Source organism: Poecile atricapillus, chromosome 6 (genome assembly GCF_030490865.1).
Source record: "Poecile atricapillus isolate bPoeAtr1 chromosome 6, bPoeAtr1.hap1, whole genome shotgun sequence".
Classification (NCBI taxonomy): domain Eukaryota; kingdom Metazoa; phylum Chordata; class Aves; order Passeriformes; family Paridae; genus Poecile; species Poecile atricapillus.
In genome coordinates this window covers 31,001,356-31,025,643 of record NC_081254.1, presented here as the reverse complement: position 1 = coordinate 31,025,643, position 24,288 = coordinate 31,001,356, and the positions used below count along the sequence as shown (strand labels likewise).

The following is a 24,288-nucleotide window of genomic DNA, read 5'->3' as shown; positions in this document are numbered from 1 at the left end:
GGGCTCTATACAAAAAATACAACATACCATAGCAGATAAAGCATTGAAATAATTACCATTTTTATTTTTTAAAGCATTCTCTTGTCAAAATATCTCCTGTTAAAATCATGCCTACCAATAAAAATACGCATTCTTACAGTCTAGGTTTGAAAAAACAAGTTGTAAAATTTATAATTTTACTGGTCTTATAAATTGATTTCAGCCATTATTGCACCACGCATATTTCACAAAAGGTGATGGAATGCTTATTTGGCTGATAGCTAATGTATCCCTGAAGAATAAAAGCTGTATGAATACATCATTTTGCCATAAAGGTGATACAGACAGCAAAAGAACATTTTGTCAGCTTCAGGAAAAAAACTGAACCATTAAGAATTATTTAAAGCATCATAAAGCCTCAGCAAAATGTTCAATTGTCAATAAGGCTAGACATTAATCTTTCTATCCCCTTGAACACAATTTTTACATATCTTGCTTGAGTTTACTGGATGTGAAGCTTTATGCATTGCCTACTGCACATTAGAGTGCTGAGGAACCAACAAACCTTTTAAATGAAGAAATATTCCTTGAGAAGCAAATGTCTGGGTAAAGAAACATCAGTAATGGAGAAGAAAAAGTGGGACAAAAATTTTCCAGCACCCTCCTGGATTCCAAGTCAACCTTACTGAGTTTTCATATTATGCTCCTCTTTAGTTTTAAGGAAAGGAGTTCTTGTTGACTTTAAAACCACCCATGGAAGTGAAAAAGCAGCCCTACAGCAATATACAAAAACCATCTGGAGTATTGGACTTTATTCTGTCCTTCACGTCAAGGAGAATACTCCAGTGCAGCCATTTAAAAACTGCTGTATAAACTTTGAACAAGTATGGGTGCCTTGCCACCCTCAGCATACCAAACCTTTTTGTTTCAACTATACATGAGTTAGACTTTTTTGTCTGTTAAATGAGTAATTTCTCCACTAGCATCACATATTTATAGTATTTATAAATAATATTTATAATACTTATAAATCAGTGTTACCAGACATTTTGGCAGATACTGAACTTCTGTATAAGTACCTTCTTACTGCCTCTAACAGGATTATTTATATGGAATTTAGTGACATCTCTCTGAAATAATTTCACAGAATCATGGGGTTGGAAGAGACCTTCAGGCCATCGAGTCCAATCCAGCCCTAACACCTCACCCTGACCATGGCACTGAGTGCCACATCCAGTCTTTTGTAAAAAACTTCCAGGGATGGTGACTCCACCACCTCCCTGGCCAGATCATTCCAGTACTTTATCCCTTTCCCCTTAATTCCAGTACTTTATCCTTTTCCCCTTTTCCCCTTAATATCCAACCTACATTTCCCTTGGCACAGCTTGACACTGTGTCCTCTGGTTCTGTCAGTTGCTGCCTGGTTTGATTTTTGCATTTGAGGTGCTGCTCCAACAAGGGAGTTTCTTCCTCCTCCTGAGAGAGCAGTAAAATGAGTCTGAATGAGTTTCTCTTTAAATATATTAATCTGATTTTGAATCATTAGTTAAGCTGATCAGCTCATCTCTACTATAAAATAAACTTCTAACTTTTAAAGAAAAGTTAATTTCATGTTACATTAAAAACATTTAGATTCACGTTACATAAAATGTCATTTTGATATTTTTCTTTTTCCTTCTGGTAGAAGAACTTACCTGTACACTGTCCTCCGTTTGTGGGATCTCCATAATATCCTGGCATGCACGTTTCACACTGCTTTCCTGTTGTTAGGTTTTTACACTGGTCACACACATTGCTGTTGATGCAGGTGCTGTGGCCATTACACTGGCAAGCTGGAATAAAATATTTTAAAAGCTTCACTACTAAATTGCTCTTTGGAACAAAATCATCTCTATGATACAAATACTATAATATAAAATTGTAGTAAAATGTGATTCTGAGGAGTTTAGTCCTGACTAATAACCAGCATAAATATATTTGCATTTTGACACAGAACCTCTTCAAACAGCATTGCAGTACAACATGAATTCACACAAGAACTGACTGTGCTGTGACATGCGAGTTTTAAGGGGGGTTTTATGAGAAAGGGTTTTTTTGCCACTGGATTGATTGAATTAGTTCTTACAGCTTTAAAATGCTGCCCAGGCATTTCAGAAATCTTTGAAGAGGTAGTAAGTCACTAACTGAGACTCCACGAAAACCCCAATACCTACAATGCAAATGTGAAGCCTTTGAAAGCTTACTGTGGTGGAGAACATGAACTCACAGCTAAACATACCTAGTGGGGAGAGATAACTTCCAAAATAAATTAACTAAATATTATCTAATTTTTAATTGCCCTGACCCTCATTAGCTTTGGTATACAAAGCACTTTAAAGCACATCAGGACCACATTAAACAGCTCCAGTCCCTCCTCACTACAGTCAATTTTGGTGAAAGTAAAGAAAAAAACTGGATTCCTATGGACATAATTTTTTCACACCTGAACTTGAGAGCATAAAATTGCTTTTTGTCAAATAACACCACTACAAACCACTGATTTTGCAGCAGAGCTCCACTCCAGAGCTTCACATTTTGGGAAAACTCAGAAAGCACTGACCACTCCTGAAGCAAAATCACAATGTGAATCTTCGCAGAATAATTGATCCTGCTGCCAGGTTTTGAAGGATGACCTCTCTATAGAGTGGAGCTTCAGAGCTCATGGTGCCCAGCAGATTAGTAATCTGTCAATTACAGCAGCTTGTCAAATGTCAAACCATGTCAGACCTGTCAATCCCTCAGTGCCAAAGTGGGTGGAAGACTTGGAAGAAGACAGCCATCACAGTAAAATTGGATTTTTTACAAAATTTGGATTTTTTAATTTAAATGTCACAGTGATTGGTGTCTTGGCTAGGGGAAAAGGGATTCTCATTGCATGATTTAAAACTTTTTAGAGCCGTTTTATAATTTAGTAACTTAATAAATTTATAGCCATTGCCATACATGGCTCATAAACCATTAAAACCTCCCAAGCTGACAATCTCTTCTTTCTTCTGTAACTAAGCCTAGAGAATCTTCCAAACAAGTATTAAACATTTCTGTACCATTAGGTTTCCTCACTATCTTGACTAAATCTCTAGAAATCACAAGCCTTATTTTTCCCCAAGAATACTTGATTTTTAGACACCTGTGTGGGGTCTCCCTCTTTTGCCGCTTGTTGCCATTCTCAGGCAAAGCTCCACAAAAGTACCATGAGCTGCAGCTCCATTTTGGGGTTTGTGTACATGTTTTACACATTGAATTACTTAAAGCAAATGTAAAAAAGAATACAGCCTACTAAGCCAAAAGTAAAAACAGAGAGTACATTAAAGAGGTGTTCTATTAAAGTAAGATTGCATAATTAAGACTATATCATAGTGTAGGGCAATTGCTTAATATTAATATTTAACTGGAGGGCCACTGATTTATAAATTTTCTATTCTTACTAATGCTTAGTTTTGTATTTGTGAATTTTTGTGTTATATAGGATGATGAAAGCAACCTTACTTTTAAATTTTAGTTTTCTGCAAGTCATATTATCTGGTCATAAAGGACAGCTCTGAATTCTTACATTTTGTTGAGTCAAAGTAAATGGAAGAGATTTTTAAACAAATTAATATATATATATATATATATACACACAGTAAGAAATAATGCAATCCACAATTGACATGACACACCATAGAAAAATTACATTATATAATTGCTGATTTCCCTAAAAATATGCATCTCATTGAAAAAAGTCAGAAGTGCAAGTTCCATAAATCTCAAAGTTGGTTCAGTGCAATCGAACCGGAGACATCAGTATTAAATAATTTAAGAAGTCATTAAATTAATGAGACACAGTAACGACCATTAAGTAAGAATTAGGAGTTAAATGTGTAAAAGTTCTTTTTTCCTTAAGTCCTTTTAATGTACATCACTGGCAGCAACAAAGTCATTTTCCTCACACACAAAAATGTACTTCAGCTGCATCCTCACTGAGGCTGCCCTGGAGAGATGCAATTTTATGACTAATTTGCTTTTGACCTCTGTGTTGAAATAGCTGATGACGCTGACAATTGTTGGAAATTATAGTTTTAAGAAAATAGTTAAAACTACAAAAATTTATGAAAAGGGTGCCTTCGTTACAATCTGGATCTAGTATAAAATACTTCATCTAGTTTTAAACAAACTAGTTAGAATCTACTCACATTGCTTTTCAGAGGAGAAATTTACACTTTAAAGAAAAACTTGGACTTGCATTCTACCTAAACCTTTCTTTCCATGAGATGAATGTCAAAGCTATTTTTTCTTTTCTTTTTATATATATATGTTATTTGCAATTTTATTTATAATGACAGTTCAGTTAAACAAAGAATCTAATGAAAATAAAATTGTATTCCAATCAAAATAAATACTATGACAGCTTATTTGAAACCTATTGATTTCAAAGTGACCAGTCACAAAAATACACATTTTCTATACTGCCTGATGAATACTAATCTTAAAGTTTTGAGCAAACAGAAAATGAGAAGGAATTTAAAATTTTTATCAGCAGCACAATTTCCCAGAGGCACTACAAGGAGGATGGATATGGACTACAAGGAAAAATAAGTGTATGCCTGAATAAAGATGAATGGTTCAGCCAACTATTCATCAATGTGGCAGAATAATCTCCAACTGCATGGTATAAACTATCTATTTATATTTTTATCCTAACTGAAAACTATTCAGTAGGCTTACATAGACTTAGTCTAATTCTATCTTGTTTCAAGGACATCAAATGATTGTTGTGCTAAGAATAAACTCTTAATAGAATTCATTACAGAAAATATTCTATGGAAATGGAAACAAAATCTTAGGAACAAAACCTCCAGCCAAAACAGATCAAAAAGAAATTTCACATCAATTGAAATTTTAATTCTATGACTTCTGTAGTATTTGTTCTTAAACTCATAAAGTATAGGGAATGTTAAACTGAAGTGGAACTTCAGTAAATTCTTGGTAAGAACATACAATAAATAAAGAATTTTATCCATCAAGAATAAATATTAAAAACAGCATTTTAGACAAACAATATATTTATCTATTACAATTTCACTGGTGGCAGAAATTATGCATTGCACTGAAGGGTTAAAAATCCACTTATCAATATATAGACTAAGCAATGAAATTTCTGTACAACAGAATGTCATTCTATTGTTTCCAGAAACGTACTAGAAGCTTCTTTGTTCAGGAAGTAGTATTAGATGATGTTGAAAGTTTCTTTGGTTGTAACTGAAAATATGCAACACTGTTCACTGGGATTTATATTTCACTTCATTATTCTAAAACTTTAAAAAACCCCTCTATATACATGCATAGACAACAGAGAGAATAAACTGACAAAGAAAGAAGATGTAAGCAAACACAGCTGCGTGTACCCACGAAAGTATTGATCCTACAGAAGCTCCAGCTTCCAAAATTATCAGCAGTAGAACATTTCCTGGAAAAGTAACTTTAGCACAATTACACTATTTATTCCAAAAAAAACCGAAACAAAACAAACCAAAAACCACCAAAGTTTTCAAACTGTCTTTCAAGCTTTATTATTGATTGTAAATGACTTCTGGAGGGCTGTCAAAGTCCCCAGTGTGCTTTTCATTTGCCTGCAGTCCTCCAGTGCTGCTTCCACGCTGCTGTCAGGTTTGGAGGATTTGTACTCAGGAGGCTGCACCAGCTTTCACTGTCTTACAGCACCTGATAGCTTCCTTACTCTGCAATGAACTCAAAAATTAAAATACTATAATCAGACTGGTGTGGCTTAAATTGACACTCAGAGATTCTCTTTAACAAGCACATTTTCTATTCTCTCTGAGTGTCTAAAAGGTCAGCTGGAAGCACAGCTCAGGTTTTGGCAGCCCCCCATTCTGAAATTCAGCTGGACTTGGCAATCGCAGGAGGGAGTTTTGTGTCCCTCAGTCTTCTATGGATAATTTCTCCCCAGTTCCACTCTTTGATGGATACAGAAGGCAGAATAAAGCAAGAGCTGAAGAAAATTCATATACTTTGATTTCTAAATGTAGAGGGATATGGTAGATAAAAACTTACCTACAAATAAATGACAATTTCGGCTAAACTACTTGCATTGCATTTCACATGTCAGCCTACACTTGTGTTCAGTGGACAGACAAACTCTACATTTAGGAAATATTTTGTAAAAACCAAGTTTTTCTTGAAAATAGTATTTGCATTACTTAGAACAATTATGTTATTTCGATGTGCTTAAAACCTTATTTCATATATAAGAAAGAAGTAAACCTTACCTGGACACTGGATAAAAGACCACTCATAATTTTTTTCTTTTGGGCAGAGAGTAGCATCAAGCACCATTTCATTGGAGTGGGCACTGACAGGCTTCATTGGGCCTCTTGAGGAGCCTTCCAAGCACTGTCCTTTGCCAGTGTTACTGGGATCGTTGCACCATCCACACCCTGGCTGTTCCAAACACTGCCCACAGGTCCTCAGCCCAGAACAGTTTTGAGCTTTAGTAAATGGAATACAATATAAATTAATTGTTTTTTTAAATAAGATGTTTAGATTTTACAACAGGAGATGGAGTATTTCTTTTTCCTCGTGCAAATTAAAAAACAAAAAAATCAGTAATACTGGTAAGACTATCTCAAGTTTTCATTAAAAGCTGGACTTCCTTGAAGATCACAAAACACACAGCAGGTGGTTGTTACACCACAGTAGAAACTAAAATCAACAAAGATAATGTAGCAAAACAAGAATATTGCACATCTTCATTAGACACACAATATATATTCTTTACTTATTCTTAGCATAGAATGCACTTATTACTAACTTCACTGAGATAAACACCCCTTCCAACAGAAAAACTCTAGAGTTCAATACAAGGTCAATAAACCAAGAGTGATAATATCTATTAAAAAACAAAGGATCATTCAAATTCAAACCAAAAATTATTTTGGGCACAAAGCAGCCCTGGATGTCACCTGAGTATTCACCTACAAATATGACTTATTCTTCTTACATACAGCTTTTGAAATAAGCTAGCAAACCACACATCAAGCCACAAGTCATAATTCAGATCCATTTAAATTAACTATATCTTAAGGTCCTCATCAGTTAATCATGTTTCACTTTTTAAGCTGGATTCTAAAATACAAGTCTCCCTTTAGATCTTTTATACTCGGTTCCTTAAAATCATTAAACAGTCTTCCTCATATTTCAAATCTGTTTAGAACCAAATAAAATTCCTGTTCTGAAGTTAATGTCATTTTTTATTAATAAGAAATTAACATTTTAGTAACTTCAAGAACACCATTAAAGTTCCCAAGTTCTTTAAGATTTTTTGATACATCTTAGGTTTTTTAATTACTGTTGTAACACTGGATCAAATTAACATCAGGCTCATTCAAACATTGATCACTGTGGGTCCCTGTCTCTCCTCGCATTAACTTTATAGGCTTTCTAAATTAAATTTTAAAAGCACACATGAAGGTAAGCCCCTGCTGTGAAGCCAGAATTAGCTAAGTTTCTTTTGAAAAATAAGAAATTTAAAGATTCATAGAGTTATTTTGAAGGACACTCAAATGGCTTCTACGTGAGGGTAACCTCTCAATTTGGCTCAGCTGCAGCCAGGACACTGCATCCTAACAATGTTCACAGTCACCTGGGATCCTCTGGTCCACAAAAGAAATACGAAGCAGAATGATTTCACTGCTAACTAAATTAACTGAGAGCAGAATAAAGCTAGCTCCTCTGACTTCAGCAGCTATTAAAATTGTTTAAAAGTAATGAAAGCTGTAAAAAGAAAAAATACTGCACAGTCTAAAACTCCCTGCAGATATCAGGAAAACAGATAGTGAAGAGTCTGAGTGAGTCAAAAGGATTTTAACAGCACAGAAAGCTGAAGCAAGAGCTCCTCGATAGACTTGGAAGAATCCAAACAGGAGGAAATGTTTCAAGTTTCCCAAGTGTGGAAAAAAACAGGGAAGGGAAAAGGCCAACTGTTGTTACAAATTGTCAAACGTGAAAAGTCAGTCTTAAACCATAGAGCTGAAGCTGAACTATACAAATTTGGGCTCTTGAATACATCAGAAGATCAGCAGAAAAATTCAGACCATCATTCTGCACTGGCTGGCTTGCCCTTTCAGAGATGCACTCTAAACAATCCACACAAATCTCCTGCTGCTATTTATACTCATGCTGCTATTTATAAAGCCCTGAAGTATCAGCTGCACTATCTTTACAGAGGCTAAAACAGGACCAGAAGTGAAAATCCTCAGCTATTATCTGTAGTGGCATTCAGCTGAAAAACTGAAGAGAGCTGAGAAGCAATTGTTGATGGCAGAAGGGGATATTCAAGCAGCAATTTTGTTTTCTTTCAAATTCTAGAAGTGGCCCAAGATTGTTCAACTGTCAGCTATTCAATCAAAAGTCATAAAGGATGGAAGATGTATGGAAGACTGGAAATGCAAGTTTTTGGCAAGTAGGTATTAAAATGACAATATGTCACCAATAAAACAGCATTCCTCATTTTTAATTCCAAGTTATGAAAATAAATGTGAAGTTCTCAGGAGTTTTTTTGTATTTTAAATCATATGTACTTGTCTGATTTTTTTTTTTGTTCAGAGCAAAACATCCAAATGCTCAGAAATTAGTCATTCAAAATAAAAAATAAAATTTTAAAAACAAGGAGGATTTTTTAAAGGTATAGTTCCAGTCTGTTCTTCAAGTAGAAACACTATCCCTTGATAAGGGAATCCACTTAATAATTCATTACTTCAGCAGCAATAATGATATATCTACCTAATAAAATTTTCAAGTCATTTAGACTAAAATAATATCTGAACCATGCTTCATTTGGGCATGCATTTTCTTGTTTAAATGCAAAATATCTGATGCTATAAAACTGGAAAAACTGCTTACAGCTACAGAATCTCTTTTTTTTTTTCTAATTTGTTGAATAGAAAGAACATTTTCATACAAAATTGCCTTTACATAATGTTGAACTGGTATATAGCAAATCCCTTTTGCCTTATTTAATATAAACTTTTACAGACCTGACAAAAATGACAATCAAATTAAAAACAACTTCTTATGTTTCCCAAACAAATTGAATCACCAGATGTGCAAACACTACACAAAGAGAAAAACTGAATTGAAAGTTCAGGCTGACATAATATCTGCTGGTTCAAAAATGTAAACATCATTTATGTGGTATTCTGTCAATTTTATCTCCAGATTTTCAATCTATTTATGTTCTGCCACAACTCGCTATCAATATTTCATGACTTACTAAATTGATTCCTATACAGGAGAGGAAAAAAAAAAAGTTCTGTGAATGGTTATGAGAGAGAAACCTTTATATAACTACAGAATTATTATTCCAAGCAGTGACAAGAGATTAAGTGTTCCTATTACCTATTACACTGAACCTGGTCACTATAACCTGGATTAATACCTGAAATTTACTAATTTAGCCAAAAAGTTTACCAGAACAGCTCAACATGGTCCTGATTCATTACATTCTATGATTATTAAGGATGAAGAAGGAACCTCAATAACAGGAATATGGGCTCTTGGCCAATTTAGCCTGAAGGAAAAGCTTTCCTTTGCCTTATTTCCCTTTAACCCAGATACGCAGTGGCCTGGTACCCACAGCTCTCTTTTTCTGTTTTAAGATTATAATTTATCAATGGTACCTTTTCAGATACATCAAGAACTTGTTTTACTTAGTATTTTCCTGAGGCTTAGATGAAAGCAAGTAACCGCCTTCTGTGTTCTTTGGGGTTTTTTTAATTTGTATCCCTAACCTATCAAATCGAATCATGATCTAATTATGATCCTGAAAGCAAGTTGTTTGTTGTTGTCAAGATCATTAATCCTGTCACAAGATACCCACAAATACAAGATTCCAGAGGCTTTGATATCAAAAGACCCTTAGGGAGAGAGAAAGGAAATCAAAAGTAACCAGAAAAACCCTCTCAGAGTAGGGCAATAAGGAGAGTCCAAAAGCATACTTCAGAAATCCTGAAAAATTCTAAGAACCAGTCTTCTGAACGATGGTGACTGAAGAACTATCCTAAATAAACCTCAACTAAGACAACAATCTAAGGCAGATCACTCCAGCGTCTACATCAGTCATGGCACCGGTAAACCCTGGAACTGCTGGAACGGCATGGGGCTGACTCCAGTTGCTCCCAGCTTGGGAAGGAGCAGCTGCACCTGATACACTGAAAAGTACTTGGAGGAGATTGCTCCTTCTCCTGAAGAGACCTTGCATCAAGCTCTGAGAAATGCACTTCCAAAGGGGACTTCCAGAGAGTAAATTTGCTCCTTGACAAAGAAATCAATTGCCTCTTGTCGCCAAAGGATGAAATGGAAACCCTGAACATTAATGCAGCCTGACCCAGTCTGATCACACAGGACAGAAGTTTTCTGTACCTCCTCTCCCTGCCTGATGGCCTAATAGCATTCCTTCTACTTCCATAGAGAGGATGAACAATCTGCAAGAGTTAATTATTAGGGATCAAGGGTTAATAATCCCCATCTGCAAGGGAGAAGAATCTAAGAAAGACCAAGATAATTTGTTTTGCATTTGTGCTACAATATTCTCGACTACCACCATCATCATTAAAACTGTGTTTATCTTTCCATGTCAGGAAAATGGCATAGCCTGAATATGAAAAAGATAAATCAGAACATTGAAATCTTTAAAAACTCATCAGACATCCTTTTCTTAATAACTTCATATTGTGTAAGTCTAATTTTTACATATTGGTTATCTAATTTTAACAGTATCTTGTTCCAGCTCATGGCAACTGTTTCTCACAGTAACACTGCTCATACAAACAATCACGGTAATTTTTCTTTATCTGAAAGGAATATATACTTTTCACAGTTTCAAAAGACTAAATACATTTCATAATCAAAGAACTGCCAGCATTTTATCTGTCTAAGAAATGCATACTCAGCACTGACTTCTCATTTTAGTAGCTATATAAGGTCATTCCCTTGAAAATCTTTTCATCTCTAGTGAATGTGCTGAATCCCTCCAGCTCTTCTGAGTGATAAATAAACCTAACAACATATTTAGTGAGATGAACATTCACTAAGATACTCACGGGAGCAGGTGGCAGTTTGCCACTCCAGACACTGCCCATATGGGAAGGAGATGATGTAGGCATTGGAGTCCACACATCGTCTGGTGCTGCTGCACCACATACATTCCATGCCATTGCTGGTGCAGTTGGAGCAGGTTGTCCTCAGGGAGCACGGCTTCTTGCAGGGCCTGGCATTCTGGTTGGGACTAACTGGAAAAGGATCACAAATATTTTATCATTTTGAACACAAGTTCAATCTCTTTTTCCTTTCACCATTTGTTCCATTAGAAAAATCCATGCTGAAGCGGTTGCTTCCTTAATTAGCTGTAAATATTTTGATCCAAAGTTATGTTTCTGTATATATTTTACAAAATCTAATACGCAAAACTGAGCATGACTCATATGACAGCTCACAGAATCTATTTTAATGTATGTTAACTTGAAAAGTCAAGTGACTGTTTGCCACAGTAAACTTTATACACAAATAAACCTAAAAGACAGAAACCAGAATTTTGGACTTGTCAGTCTTTTACAACTTTAAGATATTCACTAATGTTCAGCAAGAACCAGAAAGAACACACTGCATTGCTGAATATCTCCACATGTGGTTACAGCTACTGTTACCGTTGACTATTATTGATTTAGAGGCAAACTATAAGATTCCTGGTGTAATGCAAAATAAGCCATGTGAACTAATTCTGAAATAAAATATTTTCTGCATTAGGAATTTTAATATATTACAGCTATTTCCAAAAAACTAAAAAAAAATCTCTTTTTGTAATTATTTAATCCAAATTGTCCCCAAACCCCTCTTAAGCAAATGAAGGCCCAAAGAGCTTGTTATTCACCGCGGCATCAGTTCCTGGGAGTAAGAGGCTCCTTACCGACGGGTTTTTCACACACGAGGCCGTCTGCCATGGCAGTGCAGGGATTTGCCTTCAGCCCTGCCACCTCTGCTCTCTCCAGGTAGGCACAGAAGCCAGAGTCGTTGGGCTCTCCAGGGAGCCACTGCAGGGTGGTGTTTGTGAAAGGGGACATGTCATCCCAGCCCCAGTAGGAGATGTTGATCTTGCGCAAACCCACCCAGGGTGAAATTTTCTATGGATGGAAATGAAACAAATGGCAGAGAATAGTTTCAAATGCTTTTTGTCTTCACAAAATGTTTCAAAAAATAGCTCAGCAGCAACAACTTCACATTTTCAGAATTTAGCATGTTCTTATCTTACTTTATCATCTCCTCAATCACTGTCCACACAGTTTTTATATTAATTGTTCTATCTTGCTGAACATCCCCAAAAACCCCAACAAAAACTCCACTCCCTATATGCTTCTCTTCCACTAAAAAACTGCATTCTGTTCAAAGACAATTGTGATTTCTATTGTTGGATACAGGTCATAATGAAATTGTTTGGTTTTTTCCCAGTGGCTATTGTATCATTACTAATTGCTAGGCCACTGTGGACAATGAAATACAGGTAAATTAACAGCAATTCAGAGAAGTCAAAGTTCAGGAAAAAGAAGGATAAGTATTCCATCCTCTAAAGTCCATTGTGCTGATACTGACCAACTTTAGGCAATTCAAAGACAGAGATAAAAGTGGCACATTGACATTTCCAGTGCTGTTAAATACACATTGAATATACTTTCATTATTGATTTATAATTTATAAAACATAGTCTATAAAAAACTAAAAGCACAAATTTTTAAAACATATTTAGGATATATCAGTAAAACTACATCACAAATTCTACTGATTTTTATCATTCCACCTTTACACACTTACCAAATGAAAAAGTAGATTTTAAGGAAAAAAGGCACTTGTTCCAGGATAAATTACATGCCCTACTTGCCACCATTAGTGTAAAAATCTAAAGACACTCAAACCAAATACGTTTCCTCATGTAATCTCTGTGCAGGCAGTTTTCATTAAGCCCAGTTTAAACACACAGAAGAGAGATACAGAGAGACAATGGGGTTGTGACAAGTACATGGTGGCAGGTGGATGCCAGAATACCAAACCCAGCTCCCTGCCCAGGCAGAGGATTGTCAGCTCCAAAGTAGAGATATTGAGCTGACTGTGAATTAGGTTCACAACTGATTTAATTTACAAGGTAAGTAAAGGCTGTTTACAAGGTAAGTAGAATACTGTAATGCACCTAAAGGGAACCTGCCACGGTTAAAGATCTATGCATTCCACAAGTGAACCAAGAATTACTGCCATTCTCTAACACTGATCTTTCACCTTTGATCTCATATTTTCTCTGGCCACTCAGGTTTAACCCATAGCTGAAAAGAAAATCTTCCAGTACTCTTAATTCTACAGACAGAGAATTCCTTCTTTTTTCCCCTGTCTTGTTAGAGCAAATTGAAATATGAAGGATTATTAATTCTGTTTCAAAAATACCAGTGGTAAATACTATTTCATAAAATCATTAGGTAGATAATCAGTATTCCTGACCTCTCTAAAATGTACTCCCTATACTCTCTTCTGCTTCTGTACTCTCAGTTAAGATCATGATCAAACAAAAATTGCTTTACCTACTAACACTTAGGGACACAAGAACAATCTTAAATAAACCAGAAAATAACTTAGAAATGTTCCATTCCACAAGCAGTGATGTGTTCTGGGAGACTCTTGAACAGCAACAAGAACATTCAGCAAAATTACCACCGCCCACTTTGTGTTTTACTTCTGTATTTACTTGCTTACTCCACTGCTACCCCAGGTGAGCAACTTTCCAGGTGTCTGTGAGGACTCATGTTCTGGATACCAGAAAGAACATGATACAAGCAGTAAAAGTGGAACTTGGGCATCTGGAAAATGGTAGATAATACATCTGTTGTTTTATTTGTCATTTAGTTGACTAGATTCCTGTTTGTGTACGTGGTCCACATGGATCAGAAAATCTTAGATACCTACACAGCTCCCTGTAGATGCTGAGTGTGCACACCAAGCACATACAGAATAATGTCAGGGGCTTAGGCAGGATGAACTGCTGACAAACACACACATAAACCAACCCTACATGCCTAATTTGGGATTCAGGGATTCCAGCCAAGAAAATCTTTAATGTATTACTGACTGTTTCAATTGCACTGCCAAATAATTTGGCCTCAGCATCAGTATATAAAAACAGGGATCCTATTCCAGCTATGGTGAAAAAGTATGTGAGCCAATAATGAAAACTGAGAGTGCAGCAGTGATATTTGGAAATAAATTCTTTCATTTAAGTAGGAGACTGTCTTGGAACCCCTTTAATGATGACAAAATCCCAGAGAGAATCATGAAAGCCAAAACAGCCAGAGGAGATAAAAGCAGCATCCCTGAAACGAAAGGCTTCCAGCAAAAGCAACACATATCCCAGTCATAATCATTCTTAATAGCTGGACTATCTGGACAGCTTATAGTCATCATGTCAGGCATCTCAAATTCCATATGTACCATCTCTGGCTCTTTGCTAGGACAAACCATCAAAATACAGACCCAAATGCTGATGAGCACATTATCAAGGTCACACCATCGAAGCAGTGACCTTGCAGGCCCACTCAAGCCTCTCTGGCCATGCTGTTAGGATGCCAAGCACAGATTATCTGAGTGAGGCCTCCCAAATGCTCCAATGATGTGCTTAACATGCATATTCAATTATGTGGCATCAATTCCATCATGTGGTGTGCCACAGGTGAAGACTGCTGGCAACAGCAGAGAGTGTGTGTGGATATCATCAAAGTTTATCACCAAAAATGATTATTGCTGCTGCACTACACAGAAGCCAGCAGGAAAAAGCAAATCACAACAAGCGCATTCAGGAAATTCCACATGAGACATCTGCAGCCACCAGGGCTCTGTGGCTATCAAACTAATTTTTTTAAAAAAGCAAAACAAAAAAAAAGGCATCAATCTAATATAAATTATCTCTCAAACTGATGAAAGGTTTAGTCAGAATAGCTGGGAATCTCAAAGTATTTGAAGCAACCGAGGTACTTCAAATGTGTGAGCTGAAAACGCAATCCAGCTTCTTCTTCAGACTTAAGAAATAATGGGACTTGAACATCCTTCACTTGAACTCTATGGTTGTTCCATTTAATGCAAAATTAATGTAGAAAACTGATTCCTTTACTTTGAATATCTTGCCAAAGATGCTTCTGAAGAGGATCAGACAGGAGGGAAATGAGACTGCCAGTCCTCTGGAACCAGAACTTGCTGATTCAAGATTCCAGCTCCCAGACCTCTTGAAAAACATTTTTTACCAAACCAGATGAGTGAAAAATACAGTGTAAATCAACCCATTTATTGGAAGTTCAGGTGACCTTTACTCAACATATAAGTGGGAAGAACATTACTCCTCAGAGAGTTCTGAAGACTTGTTCTTTCTTCCCATATATGCAAATCTATAAAAACTCCCTTGATACATTGTGTACAGTTCATTTTAAAACAACATCAACAACAATTCAACAAGCTCACATAAGAGCATCCTAGGCAAGTTTGAAAATCAGTTAAAAAAAAAAAAAAATTTAAAAAAAACCCAAAACCAAAGCAATGCACTACACAGCAGGTGCTCACATCCATTTGGGGAAAATTTGTTATGAGCCTTACTAATGTTGCAATGGATAACTTAATCAAATATATATTAAGAAATATTGTATAGTTTTATCCCACTACACTATTTAAAATTTGAAATCACCCCTAGAATATGTTTGTCCTCTCATCCACATCATTCTAGGCTATTTTTTAGAATCCACAGCCCATCTTAGAAACTTTATATTTGTGCTTGAAATATATCTAGTCAACAGGTTTACCTGTTTTCATAGAACCATCTTTTATAACAATGAAAATAAGTTGCCAAAAAACCTTTTTTAAATGAGAGATCAACCTTTAAGTTAGGAAATATTTCAGAATTATTAAATTCTGAGAAAAATTTCTGGGTAAGGCTTTATTTTCATCTGACAAGAAGAACAAAATTGTGATCATACAATGCATACCAACAGAACATCATTCTGTAATCTCATTTACAGTCCTATTAAGCTGAACATAAGGCCAAACTTTAGCCAAAGCAGGAATCTACAAAACACTGATCACTAATGACTTCAAAAATATGCTCTTCTTTTATTCTGAATCAGGAAATTTTAATTTGCTTTTTAAATAGTAATTATGGAACTATGTAAGACAAGAAAATTGTGCAACCTTAACTGGAAAGCTGATAGATGGTGTTAAATCCACTGTTTACTCAGAGAAATTAAATCAGATTAAATTGCTTTGATATCTAAAGTGAAAGGGATCATTTCTACTCATGACACATTTTTTCAGGTACTTCTGCTGAATCAGCACTAAGCTAATGAGGGCTGAATAATTTGCAGATGAGTGAAGTGAGCAAGACTACCTTTACTGAATAGCCAATTACCACTGAGGCCCAAAAATCTCCCCTGCTTCTTAATTATGCAAATTACTGAGGAAGTATATATCTCAGTCAAAAATGTATCTCCACCTTTATTTAAATTATTTTTATTTTGGATCTCAACTTTTCCTGAAAGTTTATAATACACTAATGTCTTGTTTTCTATTGAGTGCATCACAACACCTTATAAACAAAATTGAACAAACTTCTCAGGAATTGTTTTAACTCCTTGATTTGTTGCTCCAGGATGAAACATACAATTAAACTTTGATAATACTTCGGCTTCTCAGTGCCCATTTCGCCACAACATTCACAATTTGGAGAAAGGTTTGCAGTTAATTTGACTCTCTTCTGCACCATTCTCAACAAAAAACCTGTTTCCTGAAAACAGCAGCTCTGTGAAGAGAAGCAATGTGTTCTATGCAGACACAATGCTGGGTTTTCTATTCCTTGACTGCATCAATTCTGATTATGCCGGATACCAGCACATTCCATATTTTGTAAATATTTACCCAGTGACTGGCACATTTTAAGCAGTAGAAGCAAGATTTATGAGTTTTAAGTGTCTCTGGACCTATTAGACACATATGATACAATCTGGATGCAATAAATAGCAGGAGTCATGCATTAGGTCATGAGAACCACCAATTCTACTTTTTTTAAACTATTCTGTAGTCCAAGTGGTTAAAAAAAATGTATAGTATGGCAAAGTGAAAAAAATATAACTTTCCCAATTTCCATCTACAGAGATTACAGCTCGCATTCCAGTGGGATTTTGGTTTCTTCTTGGAATTTCTTCTTTATAGAGGAAAATTTTAAGAGGAAATTTGCATTCTTGGGCATCCACAGTGAGTTGAGCTCCCCTAATCCTGAATGCAAGAAGACAGTTAAACTAGAGGTGAGCTAATGGACAGTCAATGCAACAACTGCAATATAGAGACAATGTGCTAAAATAATCTATTAGATTTCTAAAACCACAATAGGAAAGTGAGACTGGTAGAAACTGTTCTATAGGGAGTAATTCAGAAACCAAGACTAGATGTCAACTTCACCACAATCACACATATTATAAAACCACAGAAACACAAAGCCCTCAGAGAATACTTTGAGCTAACAAGGAATAACATTGCTATGCAAAGCTCACTAATTAACTGCAACCTACACTCAAGTGTAATTTATAAAAAGATGCTTAGCCTTGTGAGCAGTGAGTCAAAGGAAAAGTTGCAAACAGTTTATATAATGAAAGGCATTGTGGAAAACTGTTCTCTTCTTTCTTTGTGCTTACTACACCAAAACTAAATCTTCTCAGAATTTATTGCATGCTAACAAGAAAATTATTATTTTTAGTTAAATCCCACAGCTGCAAGCAAACTCCCAGGAGAGCTAATTGCACTTTTAAATGAATATACAACATTTGAAGGAACAGTAAATTAACCTTATATTGCTGTTTAATCTATTTTTTCAGAGAAATTCAAATCTTTCTTTTCATAATATTTTGCTTACCAGGTCAATAAAAGCACGTAAGAAAAAAATATTAAGTGTCATTCTTCTTGAGTGTGGGAATCTGCAGCCTATCCATTGTGTTTACTTTGGCATTCTCTGACAGAATTTAATTTATTTTTCATGAACAACTCAAACTAAACTTTAAACTGTTGGAAATAATTTTAAAATACGTCTTTAAATTCAAGAGTGTCTCGAGTTCATACCACACAGATCTTTGTTTTGTCCCTTTCTTTAGTACCAAGTGAACCTTCTCCTCATCCTTTAAAAATAGGCAACATATCGATTTCCAGTTTAGTACTGGGATTAGGAGAAATTATTTATACACAGTGAGGTCTGGATAGGGCACAGGGAAAATGGCACCTCCTTCCCTGTGAAGATTTCCAAAGCATCAATATATTATTCTAAACATGACAAAGAAATTGTCCTAAACTTGTCCCAGAAGAAGGACTTGATGTAGAACAATCTACAAAATCACATGTTGTTTCTATTAACAAAACAGAATGCTGAAGTCCTTCCAGGCTGTAGAGTTACTGATTTACGGGCTGTTTATTTGACAGTTTGTAAAAGGCACAACTCCCTAAGTTGCTCTACTTTTCTCAGCATAACAATACCAAATAACAAAGAGATAAAGTCAGAATCATATTCTTATTTCCAAATGCTGCTCTGAGACATTCATTAATCCTGAAAAGTTTTTTTGTTTTCAGGTGAAACTGAAACCTTTTTTTCTTTCCCAGGCTAAAGATTTAAAAGCCTTCAACATTAACCACCCAAGTCAAACTCTGCTGCAGATAATAGAGATTAAAACCATGGTGTTCACCTTACAGGAGCTCTGACTCCATTTGTGAACTCCCCACCAGCACCTGTTACAGAAACAAGCCATCTAAAATGAAATCTCACTCTTTAAATCATTATGATTGCAGTTTGAGAGGGAAAGGCAGGCAAAAGAAGATCAAGAAGTTTCTGAGAGCCTCTGTCACACCTGATAACACATTTAGGATGTATCACACTGAGTAAATGTAGCTGGACAGACAGATATGAATGAAAAAAATACTATTTTTTTTTCCTAAGTGCCACTGAAAACACCAGGATAATTCATGGCAGAATTTCATTAGAGGTTCTGACAGCTGAATGATTGTTTAATCTAAGACAGATTTTTCAAAAGTGTATACGTTTGTCTACAACTGCTTGAACTGTATTTGAGGTATCTCAAATTTACATCACCACATTGGCTCAGGATGTACTTCATTTAAATAAAGATATGCTCAGCACAATGTCATCTTGCAGAAGTTCTAAGCTCTAAAATATAAGAAAAATCTTGCTTCCAAACACTAAAAAAAGCTATTTCTCATCTACACCTCAAGCCAGTCAGGCAAAATCAGTCATATCAATAGTCTATCACGCATTATTAGATTGGAAAGCATCCTATGAAGAATTTTAATAGGAATCAAGGGAAAGGAAAGCAAAAAGGAAAAAAGTGGTAAAATAAATAACCAGAGCAATCATGTTGCCAATATCATTTTGTTGTAGTTTTTGTTTCAATTACATTTTCAACGTTAACTCATAACCCATGTTTGAAACTGCATTTTGCTGTAGAATGCTAAGAAGGATAACAGAATATTTCTGTCCACAATATATGTCCCTAACCTCTTGCTCTCTGAATCAGTAATAACATAAAGGCAATTCTGAACTGTTATTTCCTTTGAATGATCTCAATTCATCTTCACCATAACAACTTTGTAAATCACAGAGTAGCTTGATATAAGCTTTAATTATTATCCACAATTATCTTTCATTTTCCTGTAACTGTAAAATCCTAAACTACTTAAGAATTTGAAGATTTTATACTGACAAAGTGCTGCATGTTCTACAAAACTAAACATACACTCCCAAAAATGTCCCTTTCTAAGAACAACTGATTTGTTTGTAAAAATCAGAATCATCTTCTGCAAAGACATCCCATCTGAGTATACACTGCTGGGTTTCATATTTCTGAGCGTTCTTACATTTCATATACTTAAACCAGTGATGTTTAAACACAGCAATAAGCATTTGAATATTTAACTGCTGAAAAATTGAACCTGACCACCCAGGGACAAGTAATTTCTCTTCCCTTCTCTTGTCCCACAGTTAACAATATATGGATTGTTAATATGGATCATTTTTTCTAAGGAATATTCTGGTGGCAGCTTGCTGCATTTGCCAGAGGCATGGAAGAGTTTTCAGCTCTCTCTCTCTCTCCCCACCATTATTAGAGAAAGCTAATTAGCTCCAGCTAATTCCAGCACTGCTGTGCAGGGAATTGCTACATGTTTTACATACTAGTGCAGCTTCTCTGTGACCCTTTGATCCCACAAAGCAGTTACAGAGGAAACTGGCTTTTCTGGAGGAGTTACATCTGTACTGGTGCATGGGGTTATGCTGGACCCTGCCCTTGCCTGTGTTGAATTTCAGGATTAACTCTATCCCAGCTAAAACCAGGACACAAAATCAGTGTTCCAGCCATTCTCTTGAGCAAATACTCTCTGCCAAGTAAATAGTAACTTTTAGCATTTAAATCTGGAAAGGGGAAATCTTGGAAGCTGCTGTGTGATTTGTTTTAAATATGAGATTTCCTTAATATCTTACACGTGACTTGTACCAGTCTTTAGCACCATTTAACACATTTCTTTGAAGGCAAAAACTGTCTTCTCTTTGGACAAAACCCTAGAAGGGATTTCTCAAAGCAAATTTGTTTCACATAAGCATCAATTACAGCTCCTCAAGTTACCTGAAGTGTATACTTCTGTATTTCATCCAGAACAAATTCCACTTCTTTGGAGGTTGTTAATGAGGCAAGATTTCCACTCAAATTGTAACAATAGAGTTTGGCATTGTCGTAGCTTTCCCGACTGGAGTTGATGTGGAGGCAGGCATCTCCAATGTGATTCCATCTTTCTCCACACAGGTGAGCTGGTGCAAAAAGCATACAGTTAAAGCTGATTTGAGAAAAGAACTTTTAAAAAACCCAAGGGAGTCTGAATTTTATCTTCCTGAGATCATAAATCAAAATACATCCCACACTCAATTTCCCTTTTCACATCACACAAATTCTTAAATACCGAGCATCATCGTATAAAATAGTGTATTGTTATGGAAAGAAAATTCCAGGAACTTAAAAAATAATTCTATGATAAATGCTAAGTTTCAGTGTAATATTTTTATGCCACTATTTCTTCCTTGTATTCAGAACTGAGCACAACTAAATATTAAGATTAGATTATGTACATAAATAATAGTTTTAACAACTCCTTTTACTTTAATGTTATGTAAATTTAAAAATATAACTGTCTTGGAATTAAGAAATCACAACTTTACACTATCCTTGTTCTATCATATCTTTGCATTTATATTTGCCTAAATACTAATGCAATCCAAATGATAGAAAATTCAGATAACATCTCAGAAAATATTTCTCTTCGACATTTTACAGGATTACTCAAACTCAGATAACTATTAAAAGATAAGTAAGAGCAACTGTTACAGTCAATCTACAAAGATTACATAAATACAGTTTTGAACTGCAGAGAATAAATTATTTAATGAATCATCTCTGTAAAAAAAAGTGTTCATTAATCTCATAATGGACATTATATAATTGGACATAAGATCAATTGGAAAAGGTTCTGACATCTAACTGCATATATGTAGCTATGAATGTAAATTACAAAATAAATACTATTTCAGAATGTTAACAGTCACCTTCTGAGAGTATTTCATATGAGCATTTTAATATTCATTGCTTTCATAGTAGTACCAACATTAGACAATCAAGAAACTAGATCTTGGGCCCTCTCTGCACAGGAAAATTGAAGCAGAATTGAATTTAAAGTTTTAGAGTAAAACCCCAGCTAGCAAAAGTACCAATGTCAGTGTACACAGCAGAATAATATGGCCATTCAGCTCTGCACTCAGGGCTCATCACTGCCCTGTGCAGTGCATCACTGTGCCTTCACTGATGGCATTATCTCCCCCAAAACAAGTAAAGGTGGCACTGATCCCCCAGTCAGGGCTGTAAATCACATCTGCCTTCACCTGGACAGGCACAGACAGGCAAGAGGAGCGAGCACAAATCCATGTCTGCTCATGAACAAACAATCTCTGGCAAGGAAGAGGAGATTGACTCGGTTTTGAAAGCAGCTGTGGCGTTCCCTTACCAGGTAGTGCCTGGCACTCCTGCTGCCGCTGGTCCCACTGGCAGTTCAGGTGCAGGGAGCAGCTCTTGCAGCTCGTCAGTTTATTGCAGATCTGCTCATTCCTCACGTGACACTTTGTGTAGTTTTTAACTGACTGTAAAAATAGACAAAGCAGCACCTCAAGCATACCTCTATTAAAAAAACAGAAGTCAAAACTGAAATACAGAGCAGGTGGATCCCTCCCAGATAGCTGTGGCCACCTAAAAGCTAGGCTGAATTTAAGCTCCTTATCTAGAGTCCTTTGTCAGATGCAGCATGCAACACTGGAGCACAAATCGCCCCACTTGTTCTACACAGCTATGAGACTCAAATTGAAAAGGCCAATTCCCTGTACAGAGAGCAGGAAGAGTTTAAAAAACTAAACTCAATATTTATTTCTTAGATAGTTTAGGGTTATACTTTCACTAAATTATTTCGTTCTATGCAGGTTAAAGCAAGAAAAATAGTCAAACAGAACATAAAAAATGGTACAAGGTGCAAAATAATTACATTTTTAATTACTGAAGGTGCAAGAATATGCTCCATACATGACAAAACCGGGGATAACTTTATTCCTTTGGTACCTTAGTATGCAAGAAAAGCAGTAAACACTGAAGGAAACCTGGGGGCTTTTATTTGGTTTGGTCGGTGTTTGTTGTTTTTTTTCTGAAAACTGAGGTCTTCCAAGTTGGACATTTTGAATACAAATCTTTCTTCCCACTGCATAGTGCTTTTAATTAAGGCATTGTATTGATACTTTATTTAATGAACTGCCCTAAATCTTCACCCAATTCATCAGCTTACCTATAAGGCTTTCTCTACCAACTTAATTTCAAGGTAATAATTAAAAAAGAAGTCCTAATGCAAGACAGCTTTATACTCACAGAACAGTTGAGATTGGAAGGGACCTATGGGAGTCCCTCTTGTCAAACCCTAATAAGTCTTCTCTTTCTTAAACAACAAAAGATTAAATTAATACACGGCAGCACAAATGGATTGCACTTGGATAGCAAATGCATGATTTATTGACAATGTTGGTTGCTTTCCTTTCTGATAGTCTCCTGGAGTATGATTAAACAACTTATAAAGGGACTGCATGACAATAAGTTACACAGTGGTTGGTATTGGAATATGGCAGTGATAGAGCAGGGAGGAGAAAAGCTGTCTCCTTTTATTTCTGTATTTTTAAAGGCCTGAAATAATGCATTTGTGAAAGTGAATTCACAATCTCACACAGAACCAGCTTCATTCCTGCTGAACAACACTACTGTTGAGGCATTTCATTTTATTTTATTTTTTTCCCTTTATTGGATAAGATGCCTACCAGTAAGTTTATTTCAAGTGGTCCTGACTTTTTTCTGTTCAATAGGAAAGGCTGTTGTGAAGCAAACAGGACCAGAGAAGGTCTGGGTGCAGGCAGGTACACCACAACACAGAACAGCCAAAGGCAATGCCAGCAAGTCTCTATCTAGGCCAAAAATGCATACAACAGTAAAGCACAAAAAACCAGATCTTTGGTACAAACCCACATTTGGTTTCAGTCAGTCATGGAACATATTCATAAAACTGCCTGAGAGATGCTTTAAAATGAATTTTAGAGCACAAGCAACCACCATCTGCTCATTTACAATAGCTCAACTAATACTCACTTTTAACACTTCATTTTGACATACCCTTCAGCATTCAGATTTCTTTTTTAAATTATATACTCTTCAGTGGTATTACATACAGATTACAATTTTCCACCTAAGCTGAGATATTTGTTCTATTACTTTCTAATCATGAAGCTTGTTGTGTTCTGGTTATTTAATGTTTAAAATAAAATTCAAAGTACTAGTGACTGTTCTATAATAATGTTCTTTGTTGTATTCCCTTATTCCCAGCATTTATTTCCCTTAAATCCAATTTAAACACTGCTTGCCTGAAAATCTCATTAGTTCAATGTAGATGTGAATCCAATAGGTAATTCATATTAACACAATATTAAGGTTATAACTTAAACTACCAAACCCAATGAAATTCAGAAAGATGACAGTCCATCTGTTACAGAACTTCCATATTGCTGTAGGATATTTATAATGTTTACAC

At 35.7% G+C, this 24,288-nt stretch overlaps 1 protein-coding gene across 5 annotated transcripts in view; it reads right to left on the bottom strand.

The window, feature by feature from the left end:
* ATRNL1 (attractin like 1) overlaps nt 1-24,288 on the bottom strand; it is a 432,748-nt gene that overhangs the window by 315,130 nt on the left and 93,330 nt on the right. For all 5 annotated transcript variants that reach the window (XM_058841794.1, XM_058841795.1, XM_058841796.1 and 2 more), the window contains 6 exons: nt 22,183-22,315; nt 20,757-20,938; nt 11,978-12,191; nt 11,115-11,303; nt 6,285-6,503; nt 1,674-1,811 (listed from right to left, as the gene is read on the bottom strand). In XM_058841794.1, coding sequence (XP_058697777.1) covers nt 1,674-1,811; nt 6,285-6,503; nt 11,115-11,303; nt 11,978-12,191; nt 20,757-20,938; nt 22,183-22,315 — 1,075 coding nt within the window. The remainder of the gene's footprint in view (nt 1-1,673; nt 1,812-6,284; nt 6,504-11,114; nt 11,304-11,977; nt 12,192-20,756; nt 20,939-22,182; nt 22,316-24,288) is intronic.